Genomic DNA, 19,777 nt, shown 5'->3' with positions numbered 1-19,777 from the left:
TGTTTTACTGATTAAAAAAACAAGATGTAATATTTTAAGCAGTTGAGCTTTAGCTAGCCGTTTCCCCCTGCTTCCTGTCTATATGCTAGGCTAAGCTAAGCAAAGCATCTGCATCCAGGCACCAGACGTAAGGAGGTTTGCTAGATAACTGCAGCATACAACGGGAACCTTCAAGACCTGGAGACAAAATTACAATAAAACATTACGTCAACCAGTAAACCTTACACGGGGCTCATTGAGGTCACCTCATATGGCAACTTATTAATGGCAGCAGTTCAGCTGACGGCTGGCCGAACGGCCGGGGCTAGTTCCTGGGGAATGCATGTTTCCGGAGGGTGAGGCGCCGCCACAGAAAACAGCGAGACCGTTCACAGAGCTGCTTCCAGACACCCAAACACAACACCACTGTGACGCTCTGAAGCCCGTCCAGGATCACATGGGCGTCACCGTCCTTTTTTCTCTGCCTGGAGAAAAATACTACAAATACACAAATTCTACAAATACACCTTTATAAATAGAATAGGAGGAGAACGGATGGTGAACTGTGTTCAGTGATCGTGTGAATCAAAAGTGATGGTTGATAGATGTTTAGGTGACAACTAGCTATCTAGTTAGATAGATATCTAGTAAGCTAGGTATCTAGCTAGGTATCTAGTTAGCTAGGTATCTAGTTTGATAGATATCTAGTAAGCCATGTATCTGGTTAGCTAGCTATCTAGTAAGCCAGGCATCTAGTTATGTAGATATATAACTTAACCTGTATTTTAATTTACATCACCCAGTGATGTAAAATAAAGCTAGTCGGGTTGCGTTAGTAGTTAGTAGTAGTACGCTAGCTCCTATTATTAAACACTCAGCTGACAAACCACACTGAAACCAGTTTGATGGACATTTTTTTTTAACTCAAATGGAGAAAGAAACGATGATTACATGAAAATACACTTGCCTTCCACAGATACAGTGATCCCCCATTAACCATATAGCAGAACATTTAAACAAAAATCAAATGCAAATGCACGGACAAGCAATATATATAAAAGGAGAAACACAATAAAAACACAGATTCCAGATCTGTAGCAAAAAGCACCTCTCGCCCAAAACCCGACTCAATTTCGTAGAAAAGGTTTAAAAACAATCCGGAGCGCTTCGGTGGCGAATTCGTTGGATTGAAGACGAACGCTATGGCGGCGAGAACTACATGATCAGATCTGTAAACAGCAAGGAAAGTCATCGTTAACTTCAGTTAAAATGACCTTTATGTAACATCACAGTCCATTCATAGTTTTAAAGTATACAATAAGTTAAATTCATATGGCTTCATATAGTATCTATATTATATATCCTATGATTAATAACACACAAACATTCAGCTGTGTGCCGCCCCTTTAAATCCTGTTTTTAGATGATAAAAAAAATTCAGCTAAAATATTTTGTACAAAAATCTACACGTGGAAATCAGCCAGTAAGAATGCGTCGTAAAAAGCAGCACAAACTGAAACAACTGAACAAACTGTAAAATGCCCCGTGATAATAATTTAACGTGATTTATCATTTATAGTCGTTAGAATCTAAACACTTCAAACTTCTGGGCTCTTAGAAAAATAAACCAGGATTTTAGTGAATGTTTTGATGGCGACGCTACACCACTCAGTCTGGATGTTCCACGCTGTGGAGTTTATGACCACTGCAAGCTAGCTAACTCGCCAGCTGACCGCTACTAGGCCACTTTGACCGTCCTGCTATTTCTACTTATTTCTATGATCAAGACGGTCAAAACTCTTGAGTGTGTGTAGCGTCAAACCAAGAACACATTCATAAGAAAACGCCGACTCAGAGATGAGAGAACAGGCGGTGTAAAACTGTTGACTCATGCCCTGGTTTTTTAGGACTGGTTCCTGCGGCTCCGTTTGGAGCGTTGTGATTGGATTTAATCTACGAACTAACGGCTCACTAGTGATGCGGTTCAGATCCTGGAGTGTTTTTGGGGACGACGTCCCGGTGAAACCACGTTGCTTGTCCTTTTAGAGAGAGAGAGACCAACGGAGCCGACCCGCTGGTCTCGTGGCGGATCCACGGACCCACAAACCCAGATCAGTGCCTCATCTGGTCCTCGTGGGGCGTTTGCTGCCTCTTCTCCCTCTGGGACGGCTTCCAGACGTCCTGGAAGAAGCTGAAACTCTGCTGCTGCTCCTGGTTCTGGTCCCGGTCCTGGTTCTGATCCTGGTTGGGTTTCTGATGGGTGTTGGGGTGCTGGACGTGGTGGTTGTAGTGCTGCCGTCGTGACTCGCTGCTGTGGTCGTTGCGGCGGCGCACACTCATCGACTTGTGGAAGGTGGCGGCTGAGAAGACGGACGGGAAAAAAGATTGTTAAAAGTGAAAATGAAAACATGGTGCGGCCTTGTGATTGGGGAATCGAACACTCACGGCTCGTGCAGGTGACTTTGGGCTCGTCCCATTGGCCGTTGGGCCGGCAGCGTATGGTGGGGGCGTGTCTCTGGATGAAGCCCGGCTTACAGTGATAGCGGAGCAGCGTGTTGATCTCGTAGCGAGGCTTCAAGGCCCCGAACACCCGGGTGTCCTTCACCACGGGGGGCTGCCCACATGAGACTGGTGGGAGACAACCGACAGACAGCAGGACAACGTCAAAAACAGTTGAGTTGACAAACAAAACAAAAGCTACAATCTAAAACACAAAATATCACAATAAATGAAACAGTAAAAACGAATCTAAACAAAAAGATGCAGCAATGTTAAGTTAATACATAAAAGCAGCAGATCCTGAATTTTAGTAAGTAAAACTCCAAAAACACCGGATCCTACAATTCCCACAATGCAACTCCAGGTTCCTTGGGGTGTGTACTGGTGTGTACTGGTGTGTCCTCCTGTGTCCTCCTGTGTGTACTGGTGTGTACTCCTGTGTGTACTCCTGTGTCCTCCTGTGTCCTCCTGTGTGTACTAGTATGTCCTCCTGTGTACTAGTATGTCCTCCTGTGTCCTCCTGTGTGTACTAGTATGTCCTCCTGTGTGTACTAGCATGTCCTCCTGTGTGTACTAGTATGTCCTCCTGTGTGTACTAGTATGTCCTCCTGTGTCCTCCTGTGTGTACTAGTATGTCCTCCTGTGTACTAGTATGTCCTCCTGTGTCCTCCTGTGTACTAGTATGTCCTCCTGTGTGTCCTACCTGTCCCCTTCTTGCAGGTGAAGGTCAGGTGATAGTTGCAGGGCACGTCGTTCCACTGTCCTCCCTCGTGCCAGATCATCACCACACAGTCCTCGCCCGACTGGAAGAAGCTGTCTGGCTGGTTCGGCCTCCAGTGGTCGTATTGCTGTCACAAACACACGTTCACTGCTGTGAGAGGAGAATCTACACGTGTGGATGTAGCGTCTCCGTGACGACGCCTCCTCCAAGTCACATTACACCAGACTGCCTGGTGTTTGAACATGTTATAATAATGCACAGTCACCACCCTCTAGTGGCGTAACCCTGCTACTACATTGGCTATTTGCTCTGAGCTGATCTGGAGTCAGGTGACTCCCCCCAATTCGGGTGTGCCTCTTGTTGGGAATGACAACACATTACAACACGAGTCCCACCAGGATCAGGTTTCAGGGTTCAGGATCCAGCTCACGTGCCTCGACAGCTGAGCAGCAAGAATGTGTCGTCATGACAGAGAAACTCAGTCCAGGGGTTTTAGTTGAGTTTTCTTTTGCTCTGTTCCTCACACACCTATTAGATTAGTTTATAACTGTTTGATCTGTAAAACAATGTGTGAAACTAAAATATTAGTTTTATGCTTTTAAACAAACGACGTTTGCACCTTGAACAATGTTTAAACACTGATGTTTTTGTGTCTACTTCTTTATAAAGGAACATTTACATTTTCTGTTTGTATGATTCAACTGTCCAGCTAATCAGCACTAAACAAAGTCCAGCTGAGGCTGATGGGAGTGTCATTAGTGGGCGTTGTCATGGTGACGCCGCCCGTTGGTTTGTGGTCTACCGTTTTGAAGCCTCCAGTTCAGCATTTTAGCCATCGCCATCTTGGATTTTTTGCAACCAGTAAAGGAAGTGACCATATTTAGACTGTGGAGGAGCGACGAGTGGATCTGGATCCATGTAGATTCTGGTGTTGAAGCTGCTAACAAAGTTAGCTTCATGATCAAGGTTCAACAGCTAAGTGTTAAAGTCATCTAAGCTAGCATTGGTAGCATGGTAGCGACCTGTCAATCAGCAGATAAGCCCTGCCCCCTAAAGCATCCCCTGCTTTCTGGTCTGGTGGACTCTAAATGGACCATAATATACTAAATGAACATCATGCTGGATTGAAGAAGACTTGAAACTAGAGACTGAGACCATAAACTCATGTTTACAATGTTTACTCAAATGATGATGATAATAATAATAATAATAATAATAATAATAATAATAATAATAATAATAATAATAATAATGACAAATTAAATGCTGGCTCATCAGGTAAACTGTCTTACCATCGGCTTGCCGTCGGTCCACCTGAAGTCTCTCTCGAACATCTTGTCGTTGAGGCCGAGCCACTGGTAGTCGCTGCCCAGACCTGAAACACAGAGTCCAGAGGACCGGGTTACAGAGGAGAACGGCGAGGGGGAGGAGTCTGACGGCTCACAGGCCGAGACCAGGACTCACGAGACCAGGTCCTGTTCAACTCTCCAGTAAACCCAGAGACTGTCTACATGCTGCTCGGCGTTGCTCATGATCGTGAACTTTGTTTTCTCTCCCCGACACTCGTCAGAGGATCAGAGCGAGGAGACGATTGGCCGCCGTCCAAACAGCTGTTTTCTCACAGCCAATAAAAACAGCAGCAAAACATTTTACAGGCAAAGTTAAAGATCGTCGTTCCTTTCATCGACAGACGGCACGAACACGAGACTTTAAAGAGCAACTCAACCAGAGGCCTGTCTGATGAGCCTCCAGACTGTACACACAGTAAAGGTCAGGTTCATCCTCTGGGGAACATGAATGTGAATCACAATCATCTGATAGTTATTTAAGAGATATTTCACCCAAAAGCCTGAATATAAAACCTCATGGTTGCGCTACAGTAGATGTCAGATGGATTCATCCTCTGGGGAACATGAATGTCATCATGGTCGCCATCACGTCATCACGTGGACTCACGGTTGACGAAGGTCTGCTCCTCCTGCGTCAGGATGCTGGTCAGGTGGGCGCCATGCAGCCGACACTCCCGCTCGGCGGCGTCCCAGGTGCGGCGGCGGGTGAAGTACTTGTAGCAGTGAGACTGAAACTTCTGCCACCCGAAGCCACAAACCTCCGTGTCTGCAGGAGCACAGATGCATTGTGGTTAATAATAAACTTGTTATAACAGTTAATAATAAATTAATAGTACAGAATAAGTACAAATACTCTGTTAGCAGTAAAAGTCTGCATTTATGTACTTACAACAATAAAATATATCCTACAATAATAAAATAAACGACTATAATTAAATATAATACAAAAATAAAATATACTACAACAATAAAAAATATTACTTAAAAAAAATATACTACAATAATAAAATATACTACTATAATTAGAAAGTACTAAGTAGAAAGTAACAGAGAAACACAGTTGAGTCTTTATAATAAATGTAATAAATATGAGCTCCGTCAGTTAGACTTCATTAACCTTCACAAGTCTCACACTCTCACACACACACACACACACACACACACACACACACACACACACACACACACACACACACACACACACACACACAGCCGTATAATCAGCTCTGTTCTTCGTCAGTAGACAAAGAGTGTTTTGTATCAACTGCTCATGAAGCTCTGAAGGAAAGTTGCTGTCAAGGCTTCGGGGGGGATTTCCTCCACCTGGAGGGTCACGAGTCCACCTGGAGGCTAACGAGTCCACCTGGAGGGTCACGAGTCCACCTGGAGGGTCACGAGTCCAACTGGAGGGTCAGGTGAGGTGATGACAGTCCTTCCTGGAAGCCTGAACACACAGACCTCAGACCCCAATGCAGCTCCGTTTCCACGACGACGGAGAAGCTGACATTCAGCTCACAGCTGCAAAAGTTCTCTGGCTGAATAATCACACAGCAATTATCTGCATGTTTCCACTGGCAGAGAGCTGAGGACGTCTGAGGATGTGTTTGAGGACGTGTTTGAGGACGTGTTTGAGGACTTCTGAGACGCTTGAGGACGTGTGTGAGGACTATATATTTATATATATGTGTGTGTGTGTGTGTGGGGCTCACCTGTCTCACACAGCTCCCCTGAGTAACTGGGCAGACAGAGGCAGGTGAAGGTGTTGACTCCGTCCAGACAGGTGGCTCCGTTCAGACACGGGTTGGACCGGCACTCGTCCACATCTGCACACACACATTATTAGTACTAGTAGTATTAATATTAGTATTATTATGTGTTACTAGGCGTCGCTGGTCCGGTAGTCCCGACCCGTCTGTGGCTCCTACCTGTCTCACAGTACTCCCCGGTGAATCCAGGTGCGCAGACGCAGACGTGTTGTGTGTGTTTTGTGTAGCAGGATCCTCCGTTCAGACACACACTGGTCGAACACGGCAGCAGATCTACACACACATACACACGTATCGTATTGTAATATCGCATCGTGATCATATCGTATCGTGAACATATTGTATTGTGATATCGTATCGTGAACATATCGTATCGTGAACATATCGTATTGTGATATCATATCATGATAGTATCTGGTTCGGAGCCAAGGCCGGACCAGTAGGTCGTGGGTACCTCTGACGTCCACGGTGCTGGCCTCCACAGAGTACGTGGTGCTGTCCGGCTGATCCGTGGTCAGGATCTCTTCAGGGAGCGACTCCACCAGAGGAGGGACCACCTCTTTGTCGTAGTCCACAAAGTCCTCATCCGCCAGACCGGTGGCAGAGGGGTCTGGGATCAGAGCCCACTGGGGGACGGAGCGGGACTCGTGGTCAAAAGTGTACAAGGGAGAAGTAGTGGTAAGTCCGGGCTGGCTCGCGTACTGCGTGGTGGACTCAGTGGTGGACTCGGTGGTGGACTCGGTGGTGGACTCGGTGGTGGACTCGGTGGTAGACTTGATGATGGACTTGCTGGATTTAGTGGTGGTGGTCCTGGTGGGGGACTCAGCGGTGGACTTGGCAGACTTGGTGGTAGACTCGGTGGTGGACTCGGTGGTGGACTTTGCGGACTCGGTGGTGGACTTGGTGGTGGACTCGGTGGTGGACTCGGTGGTAGACTTGATGATGGACTTGCTGGATTTAGTGGTGGTGGTCCTGGTGGGGGACTCAGCGGTGGACTTGGCAGACTTGGTGGTAGACTCGGTGGTGGACTCGGTGGTGGACTTTGCGGACTCGGTGGTGGACTTGGTGGTGGACTCGGTGGTGGCAGCAGGGGAGGGGACTGTGGAGGTCTTTGTTGAGCTTGGTTCTGAGCTGGTTTCATCACCGAGAGTCACAGCTGCCACATCTGGTAAAACAGGAACGGTGACCTCTCTGGGGGGGTCAACCAGACCACCCTGATCCCCAGACACCTCCCCCTCTCCGGACAGCTGCTCTGCACCGGACCCTGCCTCTGTTGCCGTGTCGACAGCAGGTACAACTACAGGAACACGGGCGGTGACGGCGGTGACGGTAGAGTAACCGGACGGCGGCGTGCCGGTGAAGCCGGGCGTCTCCGGTGGTTCTTGTCCTGAAGCTTCTTGTCCCGATGCATCATCTTCTCCAGAGGCAGACCCTTCGGGGTCTTCAGTCCGGGTCTGAGTGGTGGTTTGCTGAGATCGCATATCTGGGGTTAAAGTAGGAAGCTCCGTCCCGCCGAGCTCCGTCTCGTCGGTCATGTCGGCGGCCGGGCCGCCTGCCGCCGGCGTGGGCTGGGCGTCGTCTGCTGAGCCCTCCTGGGAGGATGTGGCCTTGCCGTTGGCGCCGCGGCTGGCAGAGCCCTCCATGTCCTCGTAGGCGGAGACGCCCTGGGGGACACTGGGGGGGGCGGGGCCTGGTGGCCCGCTGGGTGCTGGAGATGAGACGGGGTGTGTAGACAGGGTCCTGGTCCTCGCTGCTGTCTGATCACCTGGTTCTCCAGATGTGACGTCGTTTGAGACAGGAAGGACATCAGACCAAGGTTTGTCTGTAAGAGTCTCCTCCAGACGTGGCGCCTCTGTAGACCTCTCCTCCATATGTGGCCCCTGTGTAGACCTCCCCTCCATACGTGGCCCCTCTGTAGACCTCTCATCCATACGTGGCCCCTCTGTAGACCTCTCCTCCATACGTGGCCCCTGCGTGGACCTCTCCTCCATACGTGGCCCCTCTGTAGACCTCTCCTCCATACTTGGCCCCTGCGTAGACCTCTCCTCCATACCAGGCCCCTCTGTAGATCTCTCCTTCGTAGTCCACCACCAGGTCCACCACCCTTCCTCCATATGTGGCCCCTGCGTGTGGATTTCTATGGCACTATAATCAAAGGGAGTGGTGCTCTCCTCCTCTTCCTCCACCTCCTCCTCCTCCACCTGAACAGGTGTAGCCGTCTCAAACTGGTCTCCTCTGACTTCCTCCGGCAGCTCCGGCTCAAACGTCACCTGATGGAGCAGAAAGAGGAAAGAGCTCCATCACAACGTGACCAGGAAGGTTAAAGGTGATGAAGGCTCTGACATCAGCGTTTCTACCTGATGCTTTCCGTTGAAGAAGCTGACGGCCGGCGGCAGGTCAAGGGTCGACTCTGCGGCGTCGCCGCTGCCCTGAGAGAGGTCGGTGATCTGAGGGAAGAGACGCTGGGAGCCGCCGCCGCCGGGCCGGTTCAGGAGGTCCAGGATGTGATCCACTGGAGACCGGGAAGCAGACAATCAAGCAACGCAAATGACAACGTTTGTTAGTTCATCTGGTAAACATCATCTTTTTTTATATTTTATAAAAAAATGTTTTATGTGGAAACGTTCATTAGTACAAAATAAGTATTAACTGAAAATAATGTTTCCATCGACATGTACGAAGGTGGAACTTGGTGTTAAAAAACAAAACAAGAAACGAAATTAAGAAAAATAAATGATTTATCCCCATCCAGTGTGCTGTAAATTAGCTAGTTAATAAATAATCATATTTTATATATAATATAAAATATAAATTATTATTTGATATTTCAGAGATTGAATTATTAATCCATTAAATGCAGATTAAACAAACTAAAATAATCCTTAGTTGCAGCTGTAAACTCAACCCAAACTGCTACATGTAAACGTTAAAGAGCAAAATTAGGATTTTATTGAATAAACATCCAATTAAGGACATAACGCTTGAACACAACACAGAAATCTTGCAGTAAACACCACAGACTGGGAACAACTGACAGAATAGTGGGGGATGTAAGTGGATATAAATATGGAAAAGTGGCAAAGAATCCAACTTTCACATCTGCAAACTTTTAGTTTGGGTTTTAAAGATGAATGAATATGGACCCTAAAAACATCTGCTCATTTCTGGTGTTTATTAACAGGAAGCAGATCTGGATGCTACCATTCAGAGCGAGGGGGGGGGGGACTCAAACAATGCACGTTTGTGTCTTGGTGAGGACTTTATTGTACATGTGGAGGCTGTACGATGGCAGCCGAGGGTAAAGACGTAAACACAGACCTGAGGTCAGTTATCTAGTTAACCAACGACTTGGAACTTGATGCACTTTTCATTAAAACTGAGCTCCAGGGCCCCTCGTTAGTTACGTCCAGGCCCCAGTAAAAAGACAGTTAAGGTCCCATGCCCAGACCTGGACCGGGACTCGGGACTAAACCCTCACCCGGACCGCGTCATCGGGACTAAACCCACAGAAGAAGAAGATCCTTCTTTGGGGATTTACCCGACATGAGGCGGACTCTCCCACCGAGACGCTGATGTGTTTACAAGATGCTACGCTACCAAACGAGCCAGCGGAGAAGCCTGACTGCAGAAGTTTCCACATCTGGCAAACAGCGAGTGTGTGTGTGTGTGTGTGTGTGCTACGTAGACGACAACCAAGGGGGCTTGTGGGTAATATATCACATAAACATGGTTCAGTCGAGGTCGGAGACGTCACACGGAAGATTGGTGTGAAACACCAGGTTCCATATTTCTGCAGTAATCACACTCTGGGGGACTGTAGACCAGCATCCAGACCAGCATGCAGACCAGCATCCACACCAGCATGCAGACCAGCATCCAGACCAACATGCAGACCAGCATCCAGACCAGCATGCAGACCAGCATGCAGACCAGCATCCAGACCAACATGCAGACCAGCATCCAGACCAGCATGCAGACCAGCATGCAGACCAGCATCCAGACCAGCCGCTTCCTGGTTCCAGCTATTTACAGATACTCTTCCTGATACCCAGGCTGGGATAAACCCAGTCCCACGGACCCAGACTGGGATAAACCCGGTCCCCTCTACAGTCCCCCTACTCACCGGACCGGTTCTGGTCGTGCAGGTCGACAATGATCACATGGAACGGCGGTTTGGCTGAAGTCTCCCCGTCGCCGGGGACGACCAGTGACACGTCCAGCTCAAAGGTTGAGGTCATTCCTGGGTCCACCTCCTCTTTGAAAACAAGAGCCGGTTGCTGCCCCGCGTCTCGGGTCCCGGCTTGCAGACCCGGGTCTGGGGTGAGGATTACTGGAACCACCAGCTCTGGAAGCCGCCAAATGGTTTCCATCCCAGGTCCGGTCTCTAGACCCTGTGATGGTCTCTGTGTTTTCACCCCCAGCTCAGACCCTGTGGTGGTCTCCAGACCCTGTGATGGTCTCTGTGTTTTCACCCCCAGCTCAGACCCTGTGGTGGTCTCCAGACCCTGTGATGGTCTCTGTGTTTTCACCCCCAGCTCAGACCCTGTGGTGGTTTCCAGAAGCCAACTTGGCCTCGCCGTGATCTCCGCCCACGCCGGTGTCGGGGTCACCACCACCGCTGCTGCCTCGGCTCCACTCGAGCCTTCGCCGCTGCTGCCCCCCTCCCCGCTGCTGGCGCCCCGCCCTGACCCCGCCCCCCCTTGGGAGATGTCCAGGCGGGCGGGCTGCGGGTGGGCGGTGGGTAACAGGGGGATCTGCAAGGGGAGCAGAGAGTCCGCTGGGACCGGCACCCACTCCCCTCTACGTGGGTCAAACTCTATGACGTCGTAGTCGGCGGTGACGGAGGTGGGGTCGATGGAGGCAGGGCCTACGGAGGCGGGGTCAATAGAGGCGGGGCCGGCGGTGTGAGGGGAGGTGAGGCGGTCCAGGGAGGCCGTGTGGGGAGCTGGAGTCTTGATTTCAGCTCTTTCAATGTCTGAGTCCAGTCCGGGTGGAGGGGTTGCAGGACCGCCAGGTTTGGGGGTCGTCGGTGGACTCGGGGTCGTTGGTGGACTCGGGGTCGTCGGTGGACTCGGGGTCGTCGGCTCCGGGAGTTTAGCTGCGAGAGAAGGAGACACAGAAGAGAAAACGATGATGAACTTTACTTGCTTATTTATTTATCTGAGAATGTTTTACTTTAACTTTATACTCTGACAACATTTCAGTACTTCAGTCCTTCAAATCAGTACTTCTACTTTTACCAGAGTACTGTACGCGTACTCCTACTTGAGTACAGAACGTCTGTACTTCTGACTCCTCTGATTGAAACATCATTCATATTCTTTTTTTCTTTTGATGATTTTCTGTAAATTTGGTTTTAATTTGTAGTTTATAAATATGTTTTTATGCCAAAAAAACTAAATTTCCCTCTGAAGGACAGTACTCAAAGACCCAATAAAACAGCTCTAAAAGTACATAACACTGAAGAGAGAGAGAGAGAGAGAGAGAGAGAGAGAGAGAGAAGAGAGAGAGAGAGAGAGAGAGAGAGAGAGAGAGAGAGAGGAACCCCACCTACCGACGTGGCGTTTATTAAAACATCATGTTTTCTCCGACACACCGACTACATGAAGTCAGCACAAAGAGCAGCGTGTGTGTGTGTGTGTGTGTGTGTGTGTGTGTGTGTGTGTGTGTGTGTGTGTGTTTACGGTCCTCCTTCCTTCTCAACAAAAGCCTGTTCAGGATTGTCAATAATTTATAGAAGAAGTTCAGGCTTTAGGGAGAGAAAGCTCCTGGATTCATTCAGTGTTTCCCTAGAACTCAGGTTCCTCTGGTCCCCATCCAGGCCTCCTATAGAGGTTCCTCTGGTCCCATCCAGGCCTCCTATAGAGGTTCCTCTGGTCCCATCCAGGCCTCCTATAGAGGTTCCTCTGGTCCCATCCAGGCCTCCTATAGAGGTTCCTCTGGTCCCATCCAGACCCCTGTTAGAGGTTCCTCTGGTCCCATCCAGGCCTCCTATAGAGGTTCCTCTGGTCCCCATCCAGGCCTCCAATAGAGGTTCCTCTGGTCCCATCCAGGCCTCCTATAGAGGTTCCTCTGGTCCCATCCAGACCCCTGTTAGAGGTTCCTCTGGTCCCATCCAGGCCTCCTATAGCGGTTCCTCTGGTCCCATCCAGGCCTCCTATAGAGGTTCCTCTGGTCCCATCCAGACCCCTGTTAGAGGTTCCTCTGGTCCCATCCAGGCCTCCTATAGAGGTTCCTCTGGTCCCCATCCAGACCCCTGTTAGAGGTTCCTCTGGTCCCATCCAGGCCTCCTATAGAGGTTCCTCTGGTCCCATCCAGGCCCCTGTTAGAGCCCTCAGACCGGTACATTTCTGCGGCTGACTCCTTTTATAGTCCTGACGACGGTTCGACAGCTGCCGTTAGCATTTTCCAGATTCTCCGACTTTTCTTGTTGTAATGAGTCACGACTGCGCTGATTGGCTCCGTAAACATTCGGTGTCGGGTCTGAGTGACGTGAGCCTGACTGGACGCGACCCAGACGCCGCTACGTCAGCGTGGAGCCGGTTCTCTGCCTCTCTGGGCCGCCGGTCTTTATTTTTAATGTGATAGATCAACGATGTGGGTTTTGGCTCGCCGGTGTGGCGTTCACTGCCACTCTGGGAAACTTAAGACTTCAGTCTTTCACAAGCTTTTTTTAACGGTGATGATGAAATTATAAACAGACTAAATGAAGAGAAAGTTATGACTGATGTAGTTCAAAGGCGATGTCGTAAAAGAACTGCAATGTTGCTCTACCCATAATGCAACAGGTGGATACTTCAAGTTGTTAACTGACATTACTTTTACCACAGAAAGTCTGAGAATGCAGGACGTAACCTGGTATTGTATTAACTAGAAAATCAATAAATTCTGATTTTATGAAGTACGTGGTCCTGCCAGACCCAGACTGGGTTGGCCCAGGTGTGATGTCATATGCCCCCGCTGTCACTCTCCTGTACGTCAGCTCAACGTCTCAGAAAGTGGCTTTGACGTCTGTTGGCGATGACATCACAGCTGGAGGGCGTGGCGGGTCTCTCTGCTGATCCAGACTCTGTTTTACAGGGTTCCAGTGTTTAATGACGATGTTACATGTGGGAGATGCTCCCCCCCCCCCCCCCCCTCCCCGTGTTTGGGCGGTGTCCAGCTGTGAAGCATTAGGGACCTGACCCCCTTTCTGTTGGATCCGTGTGGAGTGTGAGTCGGGTTTTCCCCTCATAAAGGCCACCGTAAACAGGCGGGTGGGGGTTTCTGCTGCTCTCTGCTTGAGTTAACGGCTGCAGCACACCTCGCCGATTACATGGAGCAGTGAGACGGGTGGAGCAGTGAGACGGGCAGAGGGGGAGACCTGTATGGAGGATTCTCAGCCGACCTCATCACTCATGCATGTTTCCTCACTGCGTCCAGATCAGTTAGAGGCTTCATGATGTTGCAGCAGTAAACGCCTGGTTGTTGGTCCAACAGAGTCCTGCAAAGTCCTGCAGAGTCCTGCTGAGTCCAACAGAGTCCTGAGTTCTCAGGAAACACCATAGTCAATGTGTCCTCACCACCACCTACTTCTTGTCCTTCCCACCTACTTCCTGTCCTCACCACCTACTTCCTGTCCTCCCCACCTACTTCCTGTCCTCACCACCTACTTCCTGTCTTTACCACCTACTTCCTGTCCTCCCCACCTACTTCCTGTCTTTACCACCTACTTCCTGTCCTCCCCACCTACTTCCTGTCTTGACCACCTACTTCCTGTCTTCACCACCTACTTCCTGTCCTCCCCACCTACTCATATTAACGTCCTGCTGAGCCCAGATCAGCGCCATCGTCTTGCCGTGTGTTGTGTTCTCACCCTTGAAGCAGAAGAGTCCGTGTCTGTCGGTGGGATCTGGGTACCCGGTCTGGTTCTCGTACTGGTAGAGGGTGCGGACCCCAAGCAGGCCTCCTCCACACTGAGGCTTGGGGACGGTGACGGGGTAGCGGACGCTGCCGTCCGACAGCCAGCCGTAGTCGCAGCGGTTAAGCCCCGCCCTCCAGGCGGCGAACAGCTGACCGGGAGACGCCAGGACGGCGTCGTGCTGCTCACATACGTCTCTGGCCTGTTGCAGCGTTAGCTTAGCATCGACGGACGGAGGAACGAAGACGTCGCCTGAAACCGGAGAGACACGGAGTCAAGAAATGGTTCAGAACGAGTATTTCATCATCAATATTAATATATTTCACATTCATGAGTCCAGAGTATAGAAACAAGTAGACTGGCTGGTAAGCAAGTAGCTCCTTAGCTAAGTAGCTCGCTAGCTAAGAAGCTAGTTGGCTGGCTAGCAAGTAGCTAATTAGCTAAGAAGCTAGTTGGCTATGTAGCTAGTTAGAAAGCTATCAACTACTTGTTAGCTAAGTAGCTACTTGGCTATGTAGCTAGTTAGCTAGCTATCAAGGAGCTGGTCACTGGTTAGCAAGTAGCTAATTAGCTAAGAAGCTAGTTGGCTATGTAGCTAGTTAGATAGTTATCAAGTAGCTTGTTAGTTAAGTAGCTAGTTAGTTAGCTGGTCGCTTGGCTAGCTCTCTAGAGCAACCAGTATAGCATTAAGGAGTGGTGGAATTAGCGAGCTATCTAACTAGCCAGCTGTCCGCTAGTTAACTAGCTAGCTTGCTAATTCCAGTCATGTGACATCATCATCGGTGTTGTTACCTTCCGGTGACATTACTTTTCTCAGACAAGCTGACATGAGCTTGTATTTACGTGTACTTGTACTACCGTGTAACTTGTCCACGTAGCAGTACACGTCGTATTCCTCGGCGGGGTCGCGGACGCCGTATGTCCTCACGCCTGGTCGGCTCATCAGGTTACCGGCACAGCCGGGACGCGGCTCCGTGATTGGATACCTGAACACAGGAGCACAGCACAGAGCTTAGTGACGCAAGTCGTTGCTAGGAAATAAGACCGGCCGCTCTACCCACCGGACCGTCTGGTCGGCGAGCCAGCCGGCATCACACTGGTCCAGGCCGTCCTCGAACGCTGCCGTCAGCTGGTCGGGTGTGGCGATGGCGGCACCTGCAGCGGCGCAGGCCTCCACGGCGGCAGGGAAGTCCAGCGTGTAGCGGCTGCTGCTGGCTCTGTAGTGGAAGACGACACCTGGGGACACGGACCGGGGTCGGGATCAGGAACCGGGTCTGTCTGCATCTAAATACTACAACACTACTTCCTGTCCTCACCACCTACTTCCTGTCCTCGGCACCTACTTCCTGTCCTCGTCACCTACTTCCTGTCCTCGTTACCTTCTTCCTGTCCTCGCCACCTACTTCCTGTCCTCGCCACCTACTTCCTGTCCTCGTCACCTACTTCCTGTCCTTGTCACCTACTTCCTGTCCTCGTTACCTTCTTCCTGTCCTCACCACCTACATCAAAAGTAGATCCCCAAAGTACATCCCCCCCTACCCCCCCGGTCCCACCTGCCCCCCCAGACTTGACACTAACCCTCCTGTTGACATCAGGACACTAAAGAAACCGGGTAACTCCAGCCTCCAGCCATGATGGTCTGGAGAAACAGGAGCCGGTCTGACGTGGTCCTCGGACTAGATGTCCTGATGGCGGGTCATTAGGTCGTTTATCTGCAGCTGGACGGAGGACTATTATGATCCTAAATGATCCTGAATGAGACCGGAGTAGTTAAATGGAGAGTTGTGTTCATTCATAGCAGCGTCTTTGTGCCGAGCTGCTCCACAAAGAGTCCCGTTCACCATTAATGTGGAATCTGTTCATCTGTGAGGCGACGAGGGTCGGTGTCCTCACAGATGAACCCCACAGATCTGAGATCTGAATATAAAAACGACTGTTACACCAAGCTGTTTCTAAAGTTCGGGTGGACTGTCACCAGGACGACGACGATGAAGGCAAAACAAGAAGGTGACGGATTTTTATTTATTTGAGGACAAACTGTCACCTTATGGGTGTTTATTGATTAGGGGCGGTTGGGCTAAGATGCTAGCGGTAGTTTTCACTTGCTGTCATAGCAACGGCAAACATCCCGTGTTAGCGGAACCAAGCTACTTGTTTATATATAGAATAAAATATGTACAAAATGTAGGGAATTGGGAAAAAGCTGTGCTTTGTTATTGTTAGCTGAAGTTTGAGTTACATATTATTTCATTCAACTTTAAACCTGCGATATATTATTTATTATATTATGTCTCTTTTTAGCTCCATATTTGGTATCCACCGACTCACCGACAGAAATATCTGTCTTTAGCTGCTAAACGCTCTATGTTCTCCAGCTGGTCTCTAACTATACTGAACATGATTTATGATGTGAAAATCAGGCGATGAGAGCCATGAGAGTCAACCAGAAGTAGACGTTAAGTTGTGTTAGACACAGACAACCAGCAGGAAGATGATAAAAGATATAAAGATGCATATCTTTAATAAACGGTGTGTACGGTGACCCGGTTCATGGTGGCGTCGTCGGTGTGCGTTTGTTTCGCTCACCCGTGACGTTGAGGCGGACGCTGTCCTGGCTGTCCTCCATGCCATGCATCACCTCGCAGCGGTAAAGCCCGGCGTCGCTGGCCCGGAGCTGCGCCATCATCAGGGAGGCATTTCCGAGTGCCAGCAGGTGGCCAGGAACCGAGACCCTGCTTATATACTCCTGCCCCACCTTCACCACCCCCCCCTGGGCCACCAGCACCACTTGCTCCCCCTCCTCCTGCAGCTTCGTCCACTTGATCCTCAGCTCCTCGCCGGGACTCGGGAGGACGGGTCCGGGTGTCGAGCTGGTGATGGAGAAGTGACACGGCAGCACCACGTAGCCCGCCAGAGACCCGGTTGCTGGGGGGTTCTGCTGCATCTCCATGGATCCTGATGGAGCTAGAGACCAGACTCTCAATGGTCATGTTCAATTTATTTACCCAGAAGCTCCGAACTCAGAATCACACAAACAAAACAAAAAAGAGTGTTGAAAACTAAAAGCGGGGAGATATTACATCGAGAGAAGCAGGACCATTTTCTCAGAGACTTCTACACAACCAGAGAGGAGTCGCCCCCTGGTGGCCAGCAGAGAGAAGTAGGACCATTTTCTCAGAGACTTCTACACAACCAGAGAGGAGTCGCCCCCTGGTGGCCAGCAGAGAGAAGTAGGACCATTTTCTCATAGACTTCTATACAACCAGAGAGGAGTAGCCCCCTGGTGGCCAGCACAGGGAATGTAGCTGTAAGGCACAATAGCTTTGGCTTCAGTTTTCTGAGCCAGAAGTTGCCCCCTGCTTCTTACAGGTCTCGTTTTTATTCTAGTTTGTTGTTGTTTGCAGCCTGGATGGAACCTTAGCTATGTTTACTGGAAGAAACCGGCTGCATTCCCTCTGCTGGCCACCAGGGGGCGAGTCCTCTCTGGTTGTATAGAAGTCTATGAGAAAATGGTCCTACTTCTCTCTTTAATGAATTATTTCAGTAAACAGCTTTAAATTACATAAAGACGTGTTTCCGTGGATACGGATGTGTAAAATAGAGACGACGTCCTTTAAACAACGAGAATACGAGACAGAGAGAAAACAGAAAGTCCTCAAAGAGGAAGGAGGCGTGGACGGTTTCTCACCTGGCGGAGGACGAGCCGACGCCAGCATCGGCAGACAGAGCAGCTGCGTGAGGATGACGGCGAGCATCGCAACACGACCTGAGGAGGAGGAGGAAGTGATGTCACTACATCTACAAATACATAACCAAGTACTTACTTCTACTCCAGTATCTACAGGTTTACTGCTCCACAGAGAGCTGCAAGCCTGCGAGCTTATATGACATGAAACAAATACATTTGAGTTCTAAACAAGAAGTTTGAACATGCAAATAACAAAACAACTAATCAATCAATCAATCAATCAATCTAGAAACTGAGCAGATTCATCAGCTGCAGCATTAATATGAAGCTTTTAGTTCCATTGCAGGTTAATAAAACAGGATTTTCTCACGAAGTGAATAAAATGAGCAACATCTCATTAGAGTGGTTTATAATGCATCAGTAATTATAATATTATAATATATGACATTTTAACTCTGACAGCAACTCATAATAACTTTTACTCGAGTACATTTTGATAAATATTTGTTTTTCTGTTCTTTTACTTAAAGATGCAAAGATGTTTAAGAACCATGAATATAAATAAATGCATAAGTAAGAGGTAACGTTGAAACTCTAGAAGGTTTAATGGACACCAGATGTCTCCTACGTCAGTCTCACTGTTTCCACATCACACTAGTGATGCAACTGTGTCATACTGGATTCTGATTGGCTCCAGAGCTGTGATGTCACAAACCCTGCAGGTTTCATCCAGGTGATAAAGTGAGACAACTCCCTAAAGAATCAGAAATAATCAATATTACCATACTTCATGTAATAAACGCAGACAGATCTGCTGCATGAGTACTTTTAGTTCATACTTTACATTTAACGTTTAATACTTTTACTCAAGTTATTGGAAATAATGCATTTAAATGCTTTATAACCTTCATATGTCTTTGATATAGAAATATATGTGCATACGTGCAACGTGTCTACAAATATTTTCTTTTATCTCAACCAACTTTCCAAAAATATTACATTTAATATAAAATAATTTCAAAGAAAAGTAAATCTGGAGATTTAATTGTCACTTTTGATTGAAAATGAACTGAAATTATTGTTTTAATTGCAGATTTTCTTCCATCCCTGCATGCAGACATATCATTTATCCTGACGTCATATTTTAGTTCCTTTCAGTACTTTTTATTCCGTTACATGTGATTTTACTGCGTTCATAATTCTACTTTCTTCCAACGAACTGGAGCAGATCTGAGACCAGCTGTGGTGATCAAGCTGATCACTAATGAGCAAGTGGATCATGTTTTATTCATTTTACTGAAATCTAGCCTATATATCTGATAGGATTAAGTCTGTGCAGGAATGTCTTCAAGAGATTTGAGTTCCTTACCTTGAAAGTAGAAGAACACAAAATGAAATAAAGAGAAAATCCAGGTGCTGGCTTTTGTTTTATCACCCAACTTTTCCACAGAGAAATCCCCGGATGTTGCCCCAACAAAACAGCAGCGGCTCAGACCTGGACCTGGTCGTGGTCCTTCTCTCAGCACTTGAGCTGCAAGTTCAAATCCACTTTACACCCGCTATTATCCGCAGACGGGAGGGAGGAGGGGCCGCGGCCCGACACCTCCCCCGAGAACAGGCCGCCCAGAGCGGGGAGGGAGCGGGGAGAGGGGGTACATGGAGGAAGTGAGACTGGAGGAAGAAGAGTAGAGAAGCGTTAACAGAATAAAACCACAGAGATATTATGTAATATAAGTGTAACTCACGCACTCGCTCCTTCCGTTGGTTTCCAGACAATCATGATGATGACGCAGATACAGTTTTGATCCAGTTTGAACAGAAACAAGAACGTGTGTCGATTTAAAAGATTATTTCTCAAGAAAGTCTCAGTTTGTC

The 19,777-nt window shown here is 48.7% G+C and overlaps 2 protein-coding genes across 3 annotated transcripts in view; one reads left to right on the top strand and one right to left on the bottom strand.

The window, feature by feature from the left end:
• Positions 1-19,777, top strand: part of mctp1b (multiple C2 domains, transmembrane 1b) — a 113,093-nt gene that overhangs the window by 81,531 nt on the left and 11,785 nt on the right. The gene's annotated exons all lie outside the window — the stretch shown is intronic.
• On the bottom strand, positions 887-19,428 carry vcanb (versican b). Of its 2 annotated transcripts, XM_084035477.1 has the most exons (17): positions 19,272-19,428; positions 17,903-17,980; positions 16,801-17,178; positions 15,276-15,450; positions 15,073-15,200; positions 14,170-14,466; positions 10,438-11,412; positions 8,672-8,826; positions 8,355-8,584; positions 6,769-8,324; positions 6,474-6,587; positions 6,258-6,371; positions 5,156-5,314; positions 4,492-4,574; positions 3,182-3,326; positions 2,425-2,607; positions 887-2,339 (listed from the first exon to the last, which is right to left on the bottom strand). In XM_084035477.1, the coding sequence occupies exons 2-17, from the start codon at positions 17,967-17,969 to the stop codon at positions 2,092-2,094; spliced, it is 5,007 nt and encodes a 1,668-aa protein (XP_083891603.1). In that variant the 5' UTR covers positions 17,970-17,980; positions 19,272-19,428; the 3' UTR covers positions 887-2,091. The 2 variants fall into 2 exon arrangements, with proteins under 2 accessions (XP_083891603.1, XP_083891602.1); XM_084035476.1 differs by having other exon boundaries at positions 6,769-8,584.

Source organism: Eutrigla gurnardus (assembly GCF_963514095.1).
Source record: "Eutrigla gurnardus genome assembly, chromosome: 19".
Classification (NCBI taxonomy): domain Eukaryota; kingdom Metazoa; phylum Chordata; class Actinopteri; order Perciformes; family Triglidae; genus Eutrigla; species Eutrigla gurnardus.
This window is presented reverse-complemented; position numbering and strand designations above follow the sequence as displayed.